The 21,899-nt window shown below is 48.6% G+C and overlaps 1 protein-coding gene across 7 annotated transcripts in view; it reads left to right on the top strand.

Annotated features, from left to right (window-relative positions):
* Positions 1-21,226, top strand: part of SHC1 (SHC adaptor protein 1) — a 55,290-nt gene extending 34,064 nt beyond the window's left edge. For 4 of the 7 annotated variants that reach the window (XM_083165918.1, XM_083165919.1, XM_083165917.1 and 1 more), the window contains 9 exons: positions 7,919-8,038; positions 8,124-8,177; positions 11,025-11,076; positions 12,450-12,576; positions 12,683-12,863; positions 12,941-13,007; positions 14,878-15,015; positions 15,416-15,648; positions 15,726-17,530. In XM_083165918.1, coding sequence (XP_083022044.1) covers positions 7,919-8,038; positions 8,124-8,177; positions 11,025-11,076; positions 12,450-12,576; positions 12,683-12,863; positions 12,941-13,007; positions 14,878-15,015; positions 15,416-15,648; positions 15,726-15,854 — 1,101 coding nt within the window. In that variant the 3' untranslated portion in view covers positions 15,855-17,530. Of the gene's footprint in view, positions 1-7,918; positions 8,039-8,123; positions 8,178-11,024; positions 11,077-12,449; positions 12,577-12,682; positions 12,864-12,940; positions 13,008-14,877; positions 15,016-15,415; positions 15,649-15,725; positions 17,531-17,556 lie in introns of those variants that run through there. The other 3 variants (XR_014466114.1, XR_014466112.1, XR_014466113.1) reach the window with 3 other exon arrangements.
* Positions 21,227-21,899: the final 673 nt, after the last annotated feature.

The following is a 21,899-nucleotide window of genomic DNA, read 5'->3' as shown; positions in this document are numbered from 1 at the left end:
AATTACCTGATAGTGATGTATATAGCCTAGGTAGTGTGATCACTGAGTGTATATATCACCAGGTGACAGTGACCGCTGTACAGGACTCTTATACAGACACAATAGGGGCTGTATTATACTAATTACCTGATAGTGATGTATATAGCCTAGGTAGTGTGATCACTGAGTGTATATATCACCAGGTGACAGTGACCGCTGTACAGGGCTCTTTTACAGACACAATAGGGGCTGTATTATACTAATTACCTGATAGTGATGTATATAGCCTAGGTAGTGTGATCACTGAGTGTATATATCACCAGGTGACAGTGACCGCTGTACAGGACTCTTATACAGACACAATAGGGGCTGTATTATAGTAATTACCTGATAGTGATGTATATAGCCTAGGTAGTGTGATCACTGAGTGTATATATCACCAGGGGACAGTGACCGCTGTACAGGACTCTTATACAGACACAATAGGGGCTGTATTATAGTAATTACCTGATAGTGATGTATATAGCCTAGGTAGTGTGATCACTGAGTGTATATATCACCAGGTGACAGTGACCGCTGTACAGGACTCTTATACAGACACAATAGGGGCTGTATTATACTAATTACCTGATAGTGATGTATATAGCCTAGGTAGTGTGATCACTGAGTGTATATATCACCAGGTGACAGTGACCGCTGTACAGGACTCTTATACAGACACAATAGGGGCTGTATTATACTAATTACCTGATAGTGATGTATATAGCCTAGGTAGTGTGATCAGTGAGTGTATGTATCACCAGGTGACAGTGACCGCTGTACAGGACTCTTATACAGACACAATAGGGGCTGTATTATACTAATTACCTGATAGTGATGTATATAGCCTAGGTAGTGTGATCACTGAGTGTATATATATCACCAGGTGACCGCTGTACAGGGCTCTTATACAGACACAATAGGGGCTGTATTATACTAATTACCTGATAGTGATGTATATAGCCTAGGTAGTGTGATCACTGAGTGTATATATCACCAAGTGGCAGTGACCGCTGTACAGGACTCTTATACAGACACAATAGGGGCTGTATTATACTAATTACCTGATAGTGATGTATATAGCCTAGGTAGTGTGATCACTGAGTGTATATATCACCAGGTGACCGCTGTACAGGACTCTTATACAGACACAATAGGGGCTGTATTATACTAATTACCTGATAGTGATGTATATAGCCTAGGTAGTGTGATCACTGAGTGTATATATCACCAGGTGACCGCTGTACAGGACTCTTATACAGACACAATAGGGGCTGTATTATACTAATTACCTGATAGTGATGTATATAGCCTAGGTAGTGTGATCACTGAGTGTATATATATCACCAGGTGACAGTGACCGCTGTACAGGACTCTTATACAGACACAATAGGGGCTGTATTATACTAATTACCTGATAGTGATGTATATAGCCTAGGTAGTGTGATCACTGAGTGTATATATATCACCAGGTGACAGTGACCGCTGTACAGGACTCTTATACAGACACAATAGGGGCTGTATTATACTAATTACCTGATAGTGATGTATATAGCCTAGGTAGTGTGATCACTGAGTGTATATATCACCAGGTGACAGTGACCGCTGTACAGGGCTCTTATACAGACACAATAGGGGCTGTATTATACTAATTACCTGATAGTGATGTATATAGCCTAGGTAGTGTGATCACTGAGTGTATAGATCACCAGGTGACCGCTGTACAGGACTCTTATACAGACACAATAGGGGCTGTATTATAGTTATTACCTGATAGTGATGTATATAGCCTAGGTAGTGTGATCACTGAGTGTATATATCACCAGGTGACAGTGACCGCTGTACAGGACTCTTATACAGACACAATAGGGGCTGTATTATACTAATTACCTGATAGTGATGTATATAGCCTAGGTAGTGTGATCACTGAGTGTATATATCACTAGGTGACAGTGACCGCTGTACAGGACTCTTATACAGACACAATAGGGGCTGTATTATACTAATTACCTGATAGTGATGTATATAGCCTAGGTAGTGTGATCACTGAGTGTATATATCACCAGGTGACAGTGACCGCTGTACAGGACTCTTATACAGACACAATAGGGGCTGTATTATACTAATTACCTGATAGGGATGTATATAGCCTAGGTAGTGTGATCACTGAGTGTATATATCACCAGGGGACAGTGACCGCTGTACAGGACTCTTATACAGACACAATAGGGGCTGTATTATAGTAATTACCTGATAGTGATGTATATAGCCTAGGTAGTGTGATCACTGAGTGTATATATCACCAGGTGACAGTGACCGCTGTACAGGACTCTTATACAGACACAATAGGGGCTGTATTATACTAATTACCTGATAGTGATGTATATAGCCTAGGTAGTGTGATCACTGAGTGTATATATCACCAGGTGACAGTGACCGCTGTACAGGACTCTTATACAGACACAATAGGGGCTGTATTATACTAATTACCTGATAGTGATGTATATAGCCTAGGTAGTGTGATCACTGAGTGTATATATCACCAGGTGACAGTGACCGCTGTACAGGACTCTTATACAGACACAATAGGGGCTGTATTATACTAATTACCTGATAGTGATGTATATAGCCTAGGTAGTGTGATCAGTGAGTGTATATATCACCAGGTGACAGTGACCGCTGTACAGGACTCTTATACAGACACAATAGGGGCTGTATACTAATTACCTGATAGTGATGTATATAGCCTAGGTAGTGTGATCACTGAGTGTATATATCACCAGGTGACCGCTGTACAGGACTCTTATACAGACACAATAGGGGCTGTATTATACTAATTACCTGATAGTGATGTATATAGCCTAGGTAGTGTGATCACTGAGTGTATATATCCCCAGGTGACAGTGACCGCTGTACAGGACTCTTATACAGACACAATAGGGGCTGTATTATACTAATTACCTGATAGTGATGTATATAGCCTAGGTAGTGTGATCAGTGAGTGTATATATCACCAGGTGACAGTGACCGCTGTACAGGGCTCTTATACAGACACAATAGGGGCTGTATTATACTAATTACCTGATAGTGATGTATATAGCCTAGGTAGTGTGATCACTGAGTGTATATATCACCAGGTGACAGTGACCGCTATACAGGACTCTTATACAGACACAATAGGGGCTGTATTATACTAATTACCTGATAGTGATGTATATAGCCTAGGTAGTGTGATCACTGAGTGTATATATCACCAGGTGACCGCTGTACAGGACTCTTATACAGACACAATAGGGGCTGTATTATACTAATTACCTGATAGCGATGTATATAGCCTAGGTAGTGTGATCACTGAGTGTATATATCACCAGGTGACCGCTGTACAGGACTCTTATACAGACACAATAGGGGCTGTATTATACTAATTACCTGATAGTGATGTATATAGCCTAGGTAGTGTGATCACTGAGTGTATATATCACCAGGTGACAGTGACCGCTGTACAGGACTCTTATACAGACACAATAGGGGCTGTATTATACTAATTACCTGATAGTGATGTATATAGCCTAGGTAGTGTGATCACTGAGTGTATATACCACCAGGTGACAGTGACCGCTGTACAGGACTCTTATACAGACACACTAGGGGCTGTATTATACTAATTACCTGATAGTGATGTATATAGCCTAGGTAGTGTGATCACTGAGTGTATATATCACCAGGTGACAGTGACCGCTGTACAGGACTCTTATACAGACACAATAGGGGCTGTATTATACTAATTACCTGATAGTGATGTATATAGCCTAGGTAGTGTGATCACTGAGTGTATATATCACCAGGTGACAGTGACCGCTGTACAGGACTCTTATACAGACACAATAGGGGCTGTATTATACTAATTACCTGATAGTGATGTATATAGCCTAGGTAGTGTGATCACTGAGTGTATATATCACCAGGTGACAGTGACCGCTATACAGGACTCTTATACAGACACAATAGGGGCTGTATTATACTAATTACCTGATAGCGATGTATATAGCCTAGGTAGTGTGATCACTGAGTATATATATCACCAGGTGACAGTGACCGCTGTACAGGACTCTTATACAGACACACTAGGGGCTGTATTATACTAATTACCTGATAGTGATGTATATAGCCTAGGTAGTGTGATCACTGAGTGTATATATCACCAGGTGACAGTGACCGCTGTACAGGACTCTTTTACAGACACAATAGGGGCTGTATTATACTAATTACCTGATAGCGATGTATATAGCCTAGGTAGTGTGATCACTGAGTGTATATACCACCAGGTGACAGTGACCGCTGTACAGGACTCTTATACAGACACAATAGGGGCTGTATTATACTAATTACCTGATAGTGATGTATATAGCCTAGGTAGTGTGATCACTGAGTGTATATATCACCAGGTGACAGTGACCGCTGTACAGGACTCTTATACAGACACAATAGGGGCTGTATTATACTAATTACCTGATAGTGATGTATATAGCCTAGGTAGTGTGATCACTGAGTGTATATACCACCAGGTGACAGTGACCGCTGTACAGGACTCTTATACAGACACAATAGGGGCTGTATTATAGTAATTACCTGATAGTGATGTATATAGCCTAGGTAGTGTGATCACTGAGTGTATATATCACCAGGTGACAGTGACCGCTGTACAGGACTCTTATACAGACACAATAGGGGCTGTATTATACTAATTACCTGATAGTGATGTATATAGCCTAGGTAGTGTGATCACTGAGTGTATATATCACCAGGTGACAGTGACCGCTGTACAGGACTCTTATACAGTGAGACATATAGATGTATAACGTGATAGTAATATGTAACACGCCCATGTACATATATTCCGCCATGAGTTCGGGCATGCAGAGGTTAATCCTGGCGGTAGCCTTCCTTTCAGGCCCTGGATCTGCTCAGTGCTGGGATCAATACTGGAAGGGGTGCAGTGTGGCTGGGGTCTGACACGTGGCTGATGACAATACTGGAGGGGTGCAGTGTGTTGGAGGTGTGACACGTGGCTGATGACAATACTGGAGCGGTGCAGTGTGGTAGGGGTCTGACACGTGGCTGATGACAATACTGGAGGGGTGTAGTGTTGCGGGGGTCTGACACGTGGCTGATGACAATACTAGAGGGGTGCAGTGTGTTGGAGGTGTGACACGTGGCTGATGACAATACTGGAGGGGTGCAGTGTGGTGGAGGTCTGACACGTGGCTGATGACAATACTGGAGGGGTGCAGTGTTGGCGGGGGTCTGACACGTGGCTGATGACAATACTGGAGGGGTGCAGTGTGGCGAGGGTCTGACACGTGGCCGATGACAATACTGCAGGGGTGCAGTGTGGCGGGGGTCTGACACGTGGCTGATGACAATACTGGAGGGGTGCAGTGTGGTGGGGGTATGACACGTGGCTGATGACAATACTGGAGGGGTGCAGTATGGTGGAGGTCTGACACGTGGCCGATGACAATACTGGAGGGGTGCAGTCAATGTTCCCTCTAATTTTACGAAGTCTGTGTGCGGCAAAAATTTTTGGCTGTGCAACTCTGGAAGGAAATTTTAATTTTTGTGCGTCACTTATATATAACTGAAAAATGACGTTCAGCATTTGTGTTAACTTTTACTTCAAAATGATACTAAACATTCAAACATTTAAAACACAGCACACAATGTAGTTAATGGGTGAAACACACATTAATTGAGTCCACAACTGCAAAAAGGGACCACTGTTGCTTTGTGCGCTCTATTGTAATGTCTGTGCGCACGCTCGTCGAGTTGTGTGCACGTGCGCACAGCTTAGAGGGATCACTGGGTGCAGTGTGGCGGGGGTCTGACACGTGGATGATGACATTACTGGAGGGGTGCAGTGTGGCGGGGGTCTGACACTACTGGACACGTGGCTGATGACAATACTGGAGAGGTGCAGTATGGTGGAGGTCTGACACGTGGCTGATGACAATACTGGAGGGGTGCAGTGTGGTGGGGGTATGACACGTGGCTGATGACAATACTGGAGGGGTGCAGTATGGTGGAGGTCTGACACGTGGCCGATGACAATACTGGAGGGGTGCAGTCAATGTTCCCTCTAATTTTACGAAGTCTGTGTGCGGCAAAAATTTTTGGCTGTGCAACTCTGGAAGGAAATTTTAATTTTTGTGCGTCACTTATATATAACTGAAAAATGACGTTCAGCATTTGTGTTAACTTTTACTTCAAAATGATATTAAACATTCAAACATTTAAAACACAGCACACAATGTAGTTAATGGGTGAAACACACATTAATTGAGTCCACAACTGCAAAAAGGGACCACTGTTGCTTTGTGCGCTCTATTGTAATGTCTGTGCGCACGCTCGTCGAGTTGTGTGCACGTGCGCACAGCTTAGAGGGAACACTGGGTGCAGTGTGGCGGGGGTCTGACACGTGGATGATGACATTACTGGAGTGGTGCAGTGTGGCGGGGGTCTGACACTACTGGACACGTGGCTGATGACAATACTGGAGAGGTGCAGTATGGTGGAGGTCTGACACGTGGCTGATTACAATACTGCAGGGGTGCAGTGTGGCGAGGGTCTGACACGTGGCCGATGACAATACTGGAGGGGTGCAGTGTGGCGGGGGTCTGACACGTGGCTGATTACAATACTGCAGGGGTGCAATGTGGTGAGGGTCTGACACATGGCTGATGACATTACTGGAGGGGTGCAGTGTTGGCGGGGGTCTGACACGTGGCTGATTACAATACTGCAGGGGTGCAGTGTGGCGAGGGTCTGACACGTGGCTGATGACAATACTGGAGGGGTGCAGTGTGGCTAGGGTCTGACACGTGGCCCATGACAATACTGGAGGGGTGCAGTGTGGTGGAGGTCTGACACGTGGCTGATGACAATACTGCAGGGGTGCAGTGTGGCGGGGGTCTGACACTACTGGACACGTGGCTGATGACAATACTGGAGAGGTGCAGTATGTTGGAGGTCTGACACGTGGCTGATTACAATACTGCAGGAGTGTGGCGAGGGTCTGACACGTGGCCGATGACAATACTGGAGGGGTGCAGTGTGGCGGGGGTCTGACACATGGCTGATGACAGTACTGGAGAGGTGCAGTATGGTGGAGGTCTGACACGTGGCTGATGACAATACTGCAGGGGTGCAGGGTGGCGGGGGTCTGACACATGGCTGATGGCAGTATGGTGGAGGTCTGACACGTGGCTGATGACAATACTGCAGGGGTGCAGTGTGGCGGGGGTCTGACACGTGGCCGATGACAATACTGGAGGGGTGCAGTGTGGCGGGGGTCTGACACATGGCTGATGACATTACTGGAGGGGTGCAGTGTGGTGGGGGTCTGACACGTGGCTGATGGCAGTATGGTGGAGGTCTGACACGTGGCTGATGACAATACTGCAGGGGTGCAGTGTGGCGGGGGTCTGACACGTGGCCGATGACAATACTGGAGGGGTGCAGTGTGGCGGGGGTCTGACACATGGCTGATGACAATACTGGAGGGGTGCAGTGTGGTAGGGGTCTGACACGTGGCTGATGACAGTACTGGAGGGGTGCAGTGTGGCGGGGGTCTGACACATGGCTGATGACAATACTGGAGGGGTGCAGTGTGGCGGGGGTCTGACACATGGCTGATGACAGTACTGGAGGGGTGCAGTGTGGCGGGGGTCTGACACGTGGCTGATGACAATACTGCAGGGGTGCAGTGTGGTAGGGGTCTGACACGTGGCTGATGACAATACTGGAGGGGTGCAGTGTGGTGGGGGTCTGACATGTGGCTGAGGCCCGGGGTAATGGAACAGGCCAGTGATTGATATTGATCGGTCTGGTTTTCCACTTGCAGACGGGTGTCCGGCCCCTGAACTCCATCCTGGGGAAGTGTAACCTGAAGTTTGCGGGCATGCCCATCACCCTGACCGTATCTACCAGCAGCCTGAATCTCATGGCATCAGACTGCAAGCAGGTGAGCGGGGCGAGGGCTGCGGGTGACTCCACTGTGCTGATGTGTCTGCTGTGTACTATATTGTGTTGTGTTCTCTCTCACACAGATCATTGCAAACCACCACATGCAGTCCATATCATTCGCCTCTGGGGGAGATCCGGTGAGTGTCTGTGCGGGCTCTGTGCTGGCTTATATTGTGCACTGTATATGCTTCTTGTGTATATTGTGGACGCTGAGTGTGTGTAACATAGTAATTAAGGCTGAAAAAAGACGTTAGTCCATAGAGTGCCACCGATCTGACCTGTAACTACTGACTTGAGTAAGGTGCCCATAGACTGTCCATTCTGTACTATGAGATGCGCACTCCCGCGCATCTCCTAGTACGGTACAAAAAGTATGTGCTGCACATAATTTTTGTACTAGCTGTTCATTGCATCGCATTGCATGCACGCTGCATGCACAAGGCATGCAATGCGATGTGTACTATATAAGTGCCGAACGGATCCGATGAACGGTCTATGGGCACCTTCAGTCATATCTATAGGATTCCCTTAGTGGCCAAAAATGTATCCAGTTTTGATGTACATTCAGTAACAGTATTTGCTGTCACCACCCGACCGGCAATGAGTTCCAGAATGTTACTGCTCTGATGGTGAAGAATCCTCCTTAATTCAGTACGGAATTTCTTTTCCTCGAGCCTCAGTACATGCCGCGTGTCCTAAGTATAGGGCTGTTACTGACCAATCATCTCCCAGTTCCATATGATTCCCAATCCTGTATGTGAACATACTAATCATATCACCTCTCGGCCTCCGTTTCTCCAGTGAGAACATATTCAGCCTGGTTACCATATCTTTGTATTCTAGTGATTCTGACCTGTCACCCTTCTCTGTATCTGTTCCAGTTCATTTATGTCCTTTTTAAGGTGCGGTGCCCAGAACTGAACACAATATTCCAAGTGTGGTCTCACCAATGCCTTGTAAAGAGGCACTATCACATTGGCATCCCTTGAATCCATACCCCTGTTAATGCATGCCAGTGTCCGGTTTGCTTTTGCTGCTGCACTTGAGCAGTGTGCACTATAACCCAATTTTTTATCTATGATGACCCCCAAATCCTTCTCTACAGCAGAATTCCCTATAATAACTCCATTTAGCCTATAAGTAGCTTGTTAGTTTTTGTTGCCATAATTAATTACTTTACATTTTTCAACGTTAAACTGCATTTTCCACCTTTCCAGTTTATTTAAGTCACTTTGTAGTGTTTCCACATCCTCTCCTGAGTTAATTTCATTACTCAATTTTGTGTCATCTGCAAATCTTGCAATTTTACTCACTATGTCACTTCCAATACCATTAATGAATATATTAAACAAGGTAGGTCCCAATATTGCGGACTCCACTTTGGACCTTACCCCAGCTGGAATGTATGCCATTTACCACCACTCTGTCCCACATTTGTGCAACCAGTTTTTGATCCAATTACAAGTTTTATCTCCTAACCCTAAATTACCTAGCCTCCTACTGACTTCTTCATAGAAGTTAATTAAAGTCTGGCATGATCTATATTTTACGAACCCATGCTGAGCCTTACTTATCACTTTCTCCACTTCTAAGAAATTTTGGATACTATCTCTTATTATTCCCTCTAATATTTTCCCCACAATGGATGCAAGGCTGACCGGTCTATAATCTTCAGGGTTAGTTTTGCTACCTTTCTTCCATACTGGTACTACGTTAGCTATGTCCCAGAGTTTGATTCCTCGAATATCAGATATAATTCTTTTAGTATCCTAGGGTGTATTTTGTCCGGGCCAGGAGATTTGTTACTATTTAGGTCTATTTTTGACTATTTCCTCACTCAAACATACAGTTTGGGAGCAATCAAGAGCCGAGCAATTAATCTGTGGGAGATCGTCTGAGGATTCTGTAAATACAGAAGCAAAAAATTCATTAAATAATTCCGCTTTCCCTTTTCCTTCTATTACCAGGGTACCCTGATTATTGTTTAGTGGGCCAATATTTTCCTTCCTTAACCGTTTCCCGTTTATATAACTGTAGATGTTTTTTGGGATTAGATTTGCTATCTGCAGCTATTTTACGTTCAGTCTCTAATTTTGATTGTATTTTTACGTTTCTTATTACATTCTTTATATGCGGCAAATGATTTGGGTGTCTCATCTTGTGTAAACTCTTTGAATGCCATCTTTCAGTAGTATCCATACCTCTAAAGCAGGCGTGTCCAACCTGCGGCCCTCCAGCTGTTGTGAAACTACACATCCCAGCATGCCTTGCAATAGTTTTAGCATTCCCTAATAGCAATACTATGGCAAGGCATGCTGGGATGTGTAGTTTCACAACATCTGGAGGGCCGCAGGTTGGCATGCCTGGTGTAAATAATTCCTTCCAGTTTATATACTTTAAGGACTTTTCTAGTTTAACATCTCTTCAAGCCTTCCCACCATGTACTGTGTACGCTGAGTGTGTGTATTGTGTACACTGCGTGTATATATTGTGTACGTTCAGTGTATGTGTGTGTATATATTGTGTACGTTGAGTGTATGTATGTATGTATGTATGTATGTATGTGTGTGTGTGTGTACTGTGCACACTGCGTGTGTATATTGTGTAAGTTCAGTGTATGTGTGTGTGTATATATTGTGTACCTTGAGTGTATGTGTGTGTATTGTGTATGTTGAGTGTGTGCACTGCGTGTTGAGAAGCCTGGCGGAGTTGTGCAGTTGTTGCACTGATTGGCTGTTGGGACGCTGGCAGCCCTTATTGTCGCACCATTGGTTTGGTCGAGTTTTGCGCAGGAAAATCCTGACTAATTGGTTGGGATAATAAAGGGTTTTTCAAAACAATTGCATTGCTCTATTTTGTGTATACGGTATATTGTGTATTCTGTGCATGATATTATCTACGCTGTACTCTGTCTACATTTATAGTGTGTGTGTGTGTGTATATAGTGCACTTTGTGTTTATATAATACTCTGTACATATTGCAGGACACTGCAGAATATGTCGCTTATGTTGCCAAAGATCCAGTGAATCAGAGAGGTAAAATACAGCCTCATGGGCCCTTAGGATATGGCTGGGAATAGGGTGTTCCCGGTTGGTGTGGGTGGTGGGGATAGGGAGCGTGCCCTGGTTGGTGTGGATAGTGAGCGTGCCCCGGTTGGTGTGGGTGGTGGGGAGAGGGAGCGTGCCCCGGTTGGTGTGGAGAGGGAGCGTGCACTAGTTTCTGTGGGAAGATGGAGCGTGCTCCAGTTGGTGTGGGTGGTGGGGAGAGGGAGCGTGCTCCGGTTGGTGTGGGTGGTGGGGAGAGGGAGCGTGCTCCGGTTGGTGTGGGTGGTGGGGAGAGGGAGCGTGCCCCGGTTGGTGTGGGTGGTGGGGAGAGGGAGCGTGCCCCGGTTGGTGTGGGTGGTGGGGAGGGGAGCGTGCCCCGGTTGGTGTGGGTGGTGGGGAGAGGGAGTGTGCCCGGGTTGGTGTGGGTGGTGGGGAGAGGGAGCGTGCTCGGGTTGGTGTGGGTGGTGGGGAGAGGGAGCGTGCCCCGGTTGGTGTGGAGAGGGAGCGTGCACTCGGTGTGGGAAGATGGAGCGTGCTCCTGTTGGTGTGGGTGGTGGGGAGAGGGAGCGTGCCCGGTTTGGTGTGGATGTTGGGGAGAGGGAGCGTGCCCGGTTGGTGTGGGGAGAGATAGTGCCCCATTGGGGTGGGTGGTGGGGAGGGGAGCGTGCACTAGTTGGTGTGGGAAGATGGAGCGTGCTCCGGTTGGTGTGGGTGGTGGGGAGAGGGAGTGTGCCCGGTTGGTGTGGGTGGTGGGGAGAGGGAGCGTGCCCGGTTGGTGTGGGTGGTGGGGAGAGGGAGTGTGCCCCATTGGGGGTGGGTGGTGGAGAGGGGAGCATGCTCCGGTTGGTGTGGGTGGTGGGGAGAGGGAGCGTGCCTGGTTGGTGTGGGTGGTGGGGAGGGGAGCGTGCCCCGGTTCGTGGTGGGAGAGGGAGCATGCCCCGGTTCGTGGTGGGAGAGGGAGCATGCCCGGTTGGTGTGGGGAGAGGGAGCGTGCCCCGGTTGGTGTGGGTGGTGGGGAGAGGGAGCATGCCCCGGTTCGTGGTGGGAGAGGGAGCATGCTCCAGATGGTGTGGGGAGAGAGAGCGTGCCCTGGTTGGTGTGAGTGGTGGGGAGAGGGAACGTACCCCAGTTGGTGTAGGTGATGGGGTGAGGGAGCATGCCCTGGTTGGTGTGAGTGGTGGGGAGAGGGAACGTACCACAGTTGGTGTAGGTGATGGGGTGAGGGAGCGTGCCCTGGTTGGTTTAGGTGATGGTTAGAGGTAGTGCACTGCGGCTGGAGTGGGTATCATTCATATAGCGATGATAGGACCTGGTGCTAGGCCTACCAGTGATAGACATCATGGCTGTGTCCCTTTATGTTGCAGCCTGCCATATCCTGGAATGCCCGGAAGGTCTTGCTCAGGATGTGATCAGCACTATTGGACAGGCCTTCGAACTCCGCTTTAAGCAGTACCTCAAAAATCCCCCCAAATTAGTGACGCCACATGACAGGTACCGTCCTGCCCCATGTATATAACTACTGGAAGGAGACAACAGGTACATTTATATGGAGATGTCCTAGTGGTAACACCTCTCTTCCTCCTTACCGCTCCTGTAGGATGGCCGGGTTTGATGGCTCTGCCTGGGATGAGGAGGAAGAGGAGCTCCCGGATCATGCATATTACAATGACTTTCCAGGGAAAGAACCGCCCATCGGTGGAGTGGTGGACATGAGATTGCGAGAAGGAGCTGCTCCTGCAGTGCCAAGACAAAGCCCCAACCACTTGGGGGCCACACTGGTGAGAATGGCAAAAGAGTTGGGGAGGTCTTAGTTAACTGTACAACTGTCTGTCTGACTGTCCTCTTCCCAACACAGCCAGTGGGACAGATATCTGGGGCTGAGCAAGACTTACGGAAACTCCAGCCACAGCCCAGCATGCAAGGTAAGACTCATCTAACCTCCTCCACCTGTCCCTCTCCTCCCAGAGACTATCCAACCTGCCAACTACCACCACCTGTCATCGTCCTTCTCTCTGGAACTATCCTACTGTCCACATCTGTCCTTCTCTTCCCACAGACTATCCCACATGCCTGCTCCCACCATCTGATATCATCCTTCTCTCTGGAACTATCCTACTGTCCACATCTGTCCCTCTCCTCCCATAGACTATCCAACCTGCCTGCTACCCACCATCTGTCATCCTTCTCTCAGGGACTATCCCACTGTCCACATCTGTCCTTCTCTTCCCATAGACTATCCAACCTGCCAACTACCACCATCTGTCATCGTCCTTCTCTCAGGGACTATCCCACTGTCCACATCTGTCCCTCTCCTCCCAGAGACTATCCAACCTGCCTGCTACCACCATTTCAGATCATCCTTCTCTCCGGAACTATCCTATTTTCCGCTTCTGTCCTTCGTTTCCCAGAGACTATCCAACCTGCCTGCTACCACCATCTGTCATCGTCCTTCTCTCTGGGAATATCCCACTGTCCACATCTGTCCTTCGCTTCCCAGAGACTATCTAACCTGCCAACTACCACCATCTGATATCATCCTTCTCTTTGGGACTGTCCTATTGTCCACATCTGTCCTTCTCTTCCCACAGACTATCCCACATGCCTGCTCCCACCATCTGATATCATCCTTCTCTCTGGAACTATCCTACTGTCCACATCTGTCCCTCTCCTCCCATAGACTATCCAACCTGCCTGCTACCACCATCTGTCATCGTCCTTCTCTCAGGGACTATCCCACTGTCCACATCTGTCCCTCTCCTCCCAGAGACTATCCAACCTGCCTGCTACCACCATCTGTCATCGTCCTTCTCTCTGGGACTATCCTACTTTTCACATCTGTCCTTCGCTTCCCACAGACTATCCCACATGCCTGCTCCCACCATCTGATATCATCCTTCTCTCTGGAACTATCCTACAGTCCACATCTGTCCCTCTCCTCCCATAGACTATCCAACCTGCCTGCTACCGCCATCTGTCATCGTCCTTCTCTCAGGGACTATCCCACTGTCCACATCTGTCCCTCTCCTCCCAGGGACTATCCAACCTGCCTGCTACCACCATCTGTCATCGTCCTTCTCTCAGGGACCATCCCACTGTCCACATCTGTCCTTCTCTTCCCATAGACTATCCAACCTGCCTGCTACCACCATCTGTGATAGTCCTTCTCTGAGGGACTATCCCACTGTCCACATCTGTCCTTCTCTTCCCATAGACTATCCAACCTGCCAACTACCACCATCTGTCATCGTCCTTCTCTCTGGGACTATCCCAATGTGCACATCTGTCCTTCTCTTCCCAAAGACTATCCAACCTGCCTGCTACCACCATCTGATATTATCATTCTCTCTGGGAATATCCCACTGTCCACATCTGTCCTTCTCTTCCCATAGATTATCCAACCTACCTGTTACCACTATCTGATTGATATCATCCTGCTCTCTGGAACTATCCTAATGTCCACATCTGTCCTTCGCTTCCCAAAGACCATCTTACCTGCCTGTTATCACCAATTGTCCTCCTCCTCCTCCTCCTCCTTTCATAGACTATACCGCTTCCACCTTCTTACCTCCTCCCATTGACTATCCAACCTAGTTACTACTCCCCCGTGTCCTCCTCTTCCTACTCCTTCCAGGGAATATCTGACCCTCCCATGACCGGTCCTTCTCCTCTCAGTGACCATCCACCCTTTCCTCTACTACTACTCTGCCCTCCTCCTTCCAATGACTTATTAACTCTCCCGCTGCCACCAGCTGTCCATCACATTGCGTCACTGACCTCTTTGTTTTCCTACAGGCAAGGACAGATTCCCAGTACCCATGAACCGCCCTGACCTCTTTGATGATCCCTCCTATGTCAATGTGCAGAACCTGGAGAAGTCGCGGCAGCCTATGCGCGGGGCCACAAATGGACAGAGAGATATCTTTGACATGAGTAAGTCCACCCTATTCTTGTGTTACATTTGGCATAGACCATGACCGACTAATAACGGGGAGATGGTTAATAGGTCCGTCACAGTGGGCGACGGTGATAAGCAATGGTTTGGAATTCTTCGGGGAGTTGTTATTAGGACTAGTGCTCAGCGCCTGTTCGCTGGTTGGATAACCTCCAAAAGACCACCAACGCTGGGCTGGCACATAACTGGCTGGCTGGAAGGAAAGTCTTTTATAATCTAGAACATTGAGTCTGGCAGAACTGCTGGTGTGTGAATAGATGACCGGAGAGGCCGCTGGTATTTATCCAGTGCGGATACATGCCCAGAACAGAGCAGGGCGAGTAATGAGAGGCTTTAGTCCTTCCTGAACATTAAATGTCTTCCATCCTTCCATTCTAGAGCCATTTGAGGATGCTCTGCCTCCTGGTCAGTCCGTTGTGAGCATGGAGGAGCAGTTGATGCGGGAGCCATGGTACCACGGCAAGATGACCAGGAAAGAGGCAGAGAGACAGCTGAGAGTGAACGGAGACTTTCTGGTGCGAGAGAGTACCACCACCCCAGGCCAGTATGTCCTGACTGGCCTGCAGAACGGACAGCCCAAGCACCTGCTGCTGGTGGACCCTGAGGGAGTGGTAAGTGAGATGGGATTGTGTGAGGCTGCCCAGCAGAAGGTGGCTCTGATAACTTGCATCTTTCTCTCTCATGCCAGGTTCGGACCAAGGATCACCGGTTTGACAGCGTCAGCCACCTCATCAGCTATCACATGGACAATCACTTACCTATAATCTCTGCTGGCAGTGAGCTGTGTCTTCAGCAACCTGTAGAACGGAGACAGTGAGCTCAGCCTTGTGCTTCGTCCATGTCTGAGCCACAGAACCTTCCTCCTTCCTCAGCCCTCTGCTGTTGGGGATAATCACCTGTCCCACGCGGTGTCTTCCTGTACAGCTGCGGCGGGAGCATTTCTCACTTTCTATCAGAGAATTTGTACAACTAATGCACAACCAGGGAGAAGCCCGATGATGGTGGGCAGTGTAACCAGAAGTAACAGACTGTCCACGCAAAGATGGGGGCCTTTGCTGACACTGCCTCTCAGCACAAGACCGGCACCTACTCCTCCAAGCACACGATGACCTGTGACTCTCACTCACCAATACTGATTTGTGCCTTTTATCCTGAGACCTTTTTTTTTTTTTTTTTATGATACACCTGTTCTTTTGATATTGGGGGGAGGTCCTTGATATTACCCCTCCACTGCTGCAGAGTTTATTGAAACCTGGACTCATGGAATATTGTGTCTGGCAATGATGGCAATAATCCGTGCACCCAGACTTATTGCATGCTGGAGACATCATCTGTGTACCCCTTCATCTCTGCACCGAGCCCCCTCCCATCCATCCAGGCCACCTCATGAGGCTGCAGGATGAGTTACACAGAGACAGAGGCTGGAATGGGCTACTGCTGTCCCATGTTCCCACTGACCCTCCAGGACCGCTTGCGTACATTATAATGGTTTACTGCAGCATTTCTATATGATTTATATATCCAGGAATAGAGCACCCACCCTGTGCCAGCTCTCTGAGTAATGGGTTCTGTAGGCACTCTGTTCCCAGACACCTTAATCCACAGAGCCTCTGCTTCTCCCAGACACAGGATGGAGTGCTACTCTTTCTAGTCACCGTGGCAGCTGATCTGTCATTGGATGTTTACAAAGACAGGCTGGGCTGCAGTTACCTGGTACAGATGTGATTGTGGAGAAGGATTTGCCCCTCGGTACAGACCAACTGACACAAAATCTGTGCTGGGTAGTTGTCTGATAGAGGAGGAGCGATGAGAAGTATCACAGACTAGGTGACCTACTGCGTCCCCTGGGGTCAGGGTGGGGTACACACAGATGGGGAGAAGTGGTGATATGTATCACAGACTAGGTGACCTACTGCGTCCCCTGGGGTCAGGGTGGGGTACACACAGATGGGGAGAAGTGGTGATATGAATCACAGACTAGGTGACCTACTATGTTCCCTGGGGTCAGGGTGGGGTACACAGAGATGGGGAGAAGTGGTGATATGTATCACAGACTAGGTGACCTACTGCGTCCCCTGGGGTCAGGGTGGGGTATACAGAGATGGGGAGAAGTGGTGATATGTATCACAGACTAGGTGACCTACTGCGTTCCCTGGGGTCAGGGTGGGGTACACACAGATGGGGAGAAGTGGTGATATGAATCACAGACTAGGTGACCTGCTATGTTCCCTGGGGTCAGGGTGGGGTACACAGAGATGGGGAGAAGTGGTGATATGTATCACAGACTAGGTGACCTACTGCGTCCCCTGGGGTCAGGGTGGGGTATACAGAGATGGGGAGAAGTGGTGATATGTATCACAGACTAGGTGTCCTACTGCGTTCCCTGGGGTCAGGGTGGGTACACAGAGATGGGGAGAAGTGGTGATATGTATCACAGACTAGGTGACCTACTGCGTTCCCTGGGGTCAGGGTGGGGTACACAGAGATGGGGAGAAGTGGTGATATTATCACAGAACTAGGTGACCTACTGCGTTCCCTGGGGTCAGGGTGGGGTATACACAGATGGGGAGAAGTGGTGATATGTATCACAGACTAGGTGTCCTACTGCGTTCCCTGGGGTCAGGGTGGGGTATACAGAGATGGGGAGAAGTGGTGATATGTATCACAGACTAGGTGTCCTACTGCGTTCCCTGGGGTCAGGGTGGGGTATACAGAGATGGGGAGAAGTGGTGATATGTATCACAGACTAGGTGACCTACTGCGTTCCCTGGGGTCAGGGTGGGGTATACACAGATGGGGAGAAGTGGTGATATGTATCACAGACTAGGTGACCTACTGCGTTCCCTGGGGTCAGGGTGGGGTACACAGAGATGGGGAGAAGTGGTGATATGTATCACAGACTAGGTGACCTACTGCGTTCCCTAGGGTCAGGGTGGGGTATACACAGATGGGGAGAAGTGGTGATATGTATCACAGACTAGGTGACCTACTGCGTTCCCTGGGGTCAGGGTGGGGTACACAGAGATGGGGAGAAGTGGTGATATGTATCACAGACTAGGTGACCTACTGCGTTCCCTGGGGTCATGGTGGGGTATACACAGATGGGGAGAAGTGGTGATATGTATCACAGACTAGGTGACCTACTATGTTCCCTGGGGTCAGGGTGGGGTATACAGAGATGGGGATATGTATCACAGACTAGGTGACCTACTGCGTTCCCTGGGGTCAGGGTGGGGTATACATAGATGGGGAGAAGTGGTGATATGTATCACAGACTAGGTGACCTACTGCGTCCCCTGGGGTCAGGGTGGGGTACACAGAGATGGGGAGAAGTGGTGATATGTATCACAGACTAGGTGACCTACTGCGTTCCCTGGGGTCAGGGTGGGGTATACAGAGATGGGAGAAGTGGTGATATGTATCACAGACTAGGTGACCTACTGCGTTCCCTGGGGTCAGGGTGGGGTATACAGAGATGGGGAGAAGTGGTGATATGTATCACAGACTAGGTGACCTACTGCGTTCCCTGGGGTCAGGGTGGGGTACACACAGATGGGGAGAAGTGGTGATATGTATCACAGACTAGGTGACCTACTACGTTCCCTGGGGTCAGGGTGGGGTATACAGAGATGGGGAGAAGTGGTGATATGTATCACAGACTAGGTGACCTACTGCGTTCCCTGGGGTCCAGGGTGGGGTATACAGAGATGGGGAGAAGTGGTGATATGTATCACAGACTAGGTGACCTACTGCGTTCCCTGGGGTCAGGGTGGGGTATACAGAGATGGGGAGAAGTGGTGATATGTATCACAGACTGGCTGACCTACCGCGTTCCCTGGGGTCAGGGTGGGGTATACAGAGATGGGGAGAAGTGGTGATATGTATCACAGACTAGGTGACCTACTGCGTTCCCTGGGGTCAGGGTGGGATATACAGAGATGGGGAGAAGTGGTGATATGTATCACAGACTAGGTGACCTACTACGTTCCCTAGGGTCAGGGTGGGGTATACAGAGATGGGGATATGTATCACAGACTAGGTGACCTACTGCGTTCCCTGGGGTCAGGGTGGGGTATACATAGATGGGGAGAAGTGGTGATATGTATCACAAACTAGGTGACCTACTGCGTTCCCTAGGGTCAGGGTGGGGTATACAGAGATGGGGATATGTATCACAGACTAGGTGACCTACTGCGTTCCCTGGGGTCATGGTGGGGTATACACAGATGGGAGAAGTGGTGATATGTATCACAAACTAGGTGACCTACTGCGTTCCCTGGGGTCAGGGTGGGGTATACAGAGATGGGGATAATGTATCACAGACTAGGTGACCTACTGCGTTCCCTGGGGTCATGGTGGGGTATACACAGATGGGGAGAAGTGGTGATATGTATCACAGACTAGGTGACCTACTGCGTTCCCTGGGGTCAGGGTGGGGTATACATAGATGGGGAGAATTGGTGATATGTATCACAGACTAGGTGACCTACTGCGTTCCCTAGGGTCAGGGTAGGGTACACAGCGATGGGAGAGTAGTGGTGATATGTAGTAGACTATGTGGATGGGTTCCGTCGTATGCATGATATTTTTATCTCTGTGATAGATTGAGCTCCCTGCAGAGAGGATGGGGTGAAGTCACACACATTACATTGCAGTCTCTGGGATAGATTGGTTTTCCTCTATAGCGGATGGATAATCCTATACATTACATTGTCTCTGTCATAGATTGGATTCCTGGCAAAGAAGTTAGGGGGACAGAGATATACATTACATTGCTATTTCTGTGATAGATTAGTTACCCTGCAGCGAGGATATTTCTATCATATACATTACATCACTGTCTCTAGGATAGATTGGGTGCCCTGCAGAGAAGATGAGGGGCAGTTCTATACATTACATCACTGTCTCTGGGAAAGATTGGGTTCCCTGCGGAGAGGATGGGGATCAGTAATGCACATTACATCGCAGTCTCTGGCATAGATTGGGTTCCCTGCAGAGAGGATGGGGTGTAGTCATATAGATTGCATTGCTGTTTCTGGGATAGATTGGGTTCCCTGCAGGGATGATGGGGTGTAATCATAAAGATTACATCACTGTTTCTGGGATAGATTTGGTTCCCTGCTGAGAGGATGGAGTGTAGGCATATAGATTACATTGCTGTCTCTATGATAGATTGGATTCCCTGCAAGGAGGATGAGGAGCAGTCATATACATTACAACACTGTCTTTGGGATAGATTGGGTTCCCTGGAGGGATTTAGTATGAAATCCCGGCGATCGAAATACTGATGCCGGAATCCCGACAAGGGGGGCCGTAGATCGCTTCCTCTTGCGGGCTCGCTGCACTCCGCACACAGTGGGCCCGGTGTCTCGGCATAATATTTTATTCACCCACTATGGTGTTGTGGACACCCATAGAGGGAGAAAGTGCAGGCATTGCGACGGTCGGTATTTCGACCGCTGGAGAGAGGATGAGGTGTAGTGATACAGATTAAATAACTGTTTCTGGGATAGATTGGATTACCTGCAAGGCGGATGAGGAGCAGTCATATACATTACATCTCTGTCTCTGGGATAGATTGGGTTCCCTGCAGAGGATGGGGTGTAGTGAGATTACATTGCTGTTTCTGGATAGATTGGGTTCCCTGCAAGAAGCAGGAGCAGTCCTATACATTACATCGCTGTCTATGGGATAGATTGGGTTCCCTGCAGAGAGGATGGGGTGTAATCATAGAGATTACATCACTGTTTCTGGGATAGATTGGGTTCCCTGCAGAGAGGATGGGGTGTAGGCATATAGATTACATTGCTGTCTCTGGGATAGATTGTGTTCCCTGCAAGGAGGACTAGGAGCAGTCATATACATAAAATCGCTTGTCTCTGGGATAGATTGGTTTCCCTGCAAGGAGGATGAGGAGCAGTCCTATACATTACATCGCTGTCTCCGGGATAGATTGGGTTCCCTGCTGTGAGGATGGGGTACATTCTATCTTCCATGAACATGTACATAGTCCCCTCCCCCATTGCATGTACATTTATATACTGATACCAAAGGCCTTCCACTTGCAGCGTCATATCAGCCATTACTGCATCACCCCCTTGTACGTGTCTGTCTGTTTTTCATATTATTTGAAAATTGCCTTGAATATACCAAAGTTACAAAGCAAATTATTAAAGTAGTATTTCCGTATGTGCTGTGGTGTGATCTGTGCATGGCCTACATTCTCCTGCATCAGCTTCTCCTTCCCCCTGGCAATGACACAGGATGCAGACAGCCATGTGCTAGGCATAAATGTGACCCGTCAGCTAATCCTGTGCTGCGGAGCGATACGGAGAAACCCCCCTGCTGATCCTGTGCTGCGGAGTGATACAGAGAGAGACCCCTGCTGATCCTGTGCTGCGGAGTGATACGGAGAAACCCCCCTACTGATCCTGTGCTGCAGAGCGATACGGAGAAACCCCCATACTCATCCTGTGCTGCGGAGTGATACAGAGAGAGACCCCCCTGCTGATCCTGTGCTGCTGAGTGATACAGAGAGACCCCCCCTTCTGATCCTGTGCTGCGGAGTGATACAGAGAGACCCCTCTGCTGATCCTGTGCTGCGGAGTGATACAGAGAGACCCCCCTGCTGATCCTGTGCTGCAGAGCGATACGGAGAAACCCCCCCTGCTGATCCTGTGCTGCGGAGTAATACAGAGAGAGACCCCTGCTGATCCTGTGCTGAGGAGTGATACAGAGAGAGACCAGCCAGCTGATCTTGTGCTGCAGAGTTACATAGTAGGTAAGGCTGAAAAAAGACTTGCGTCCATCTAGTTCAACCTGGTATAGATATCCATTGCTGATTTGGTAGGTTCTGGTATTT

Source organism: Crinia signifera, chromosome 12, assembly GCF_055691185.1.
Source record: "Crinia signifera chromosome 12, ASM5569118v1, whole genome shotgun sequence".
Classification (NCBI taxonomy): domain Eukaryota; kingdom Metazoa; phylum Chordata; class Amphibia; order Anura; family Myobatrachidae; genus Crinia; species Crinia signifera.
Note: the sequence above shows the minus strand (reverse complement) of the source record. Positions and strands in the feature narration are given on the sequence as shown.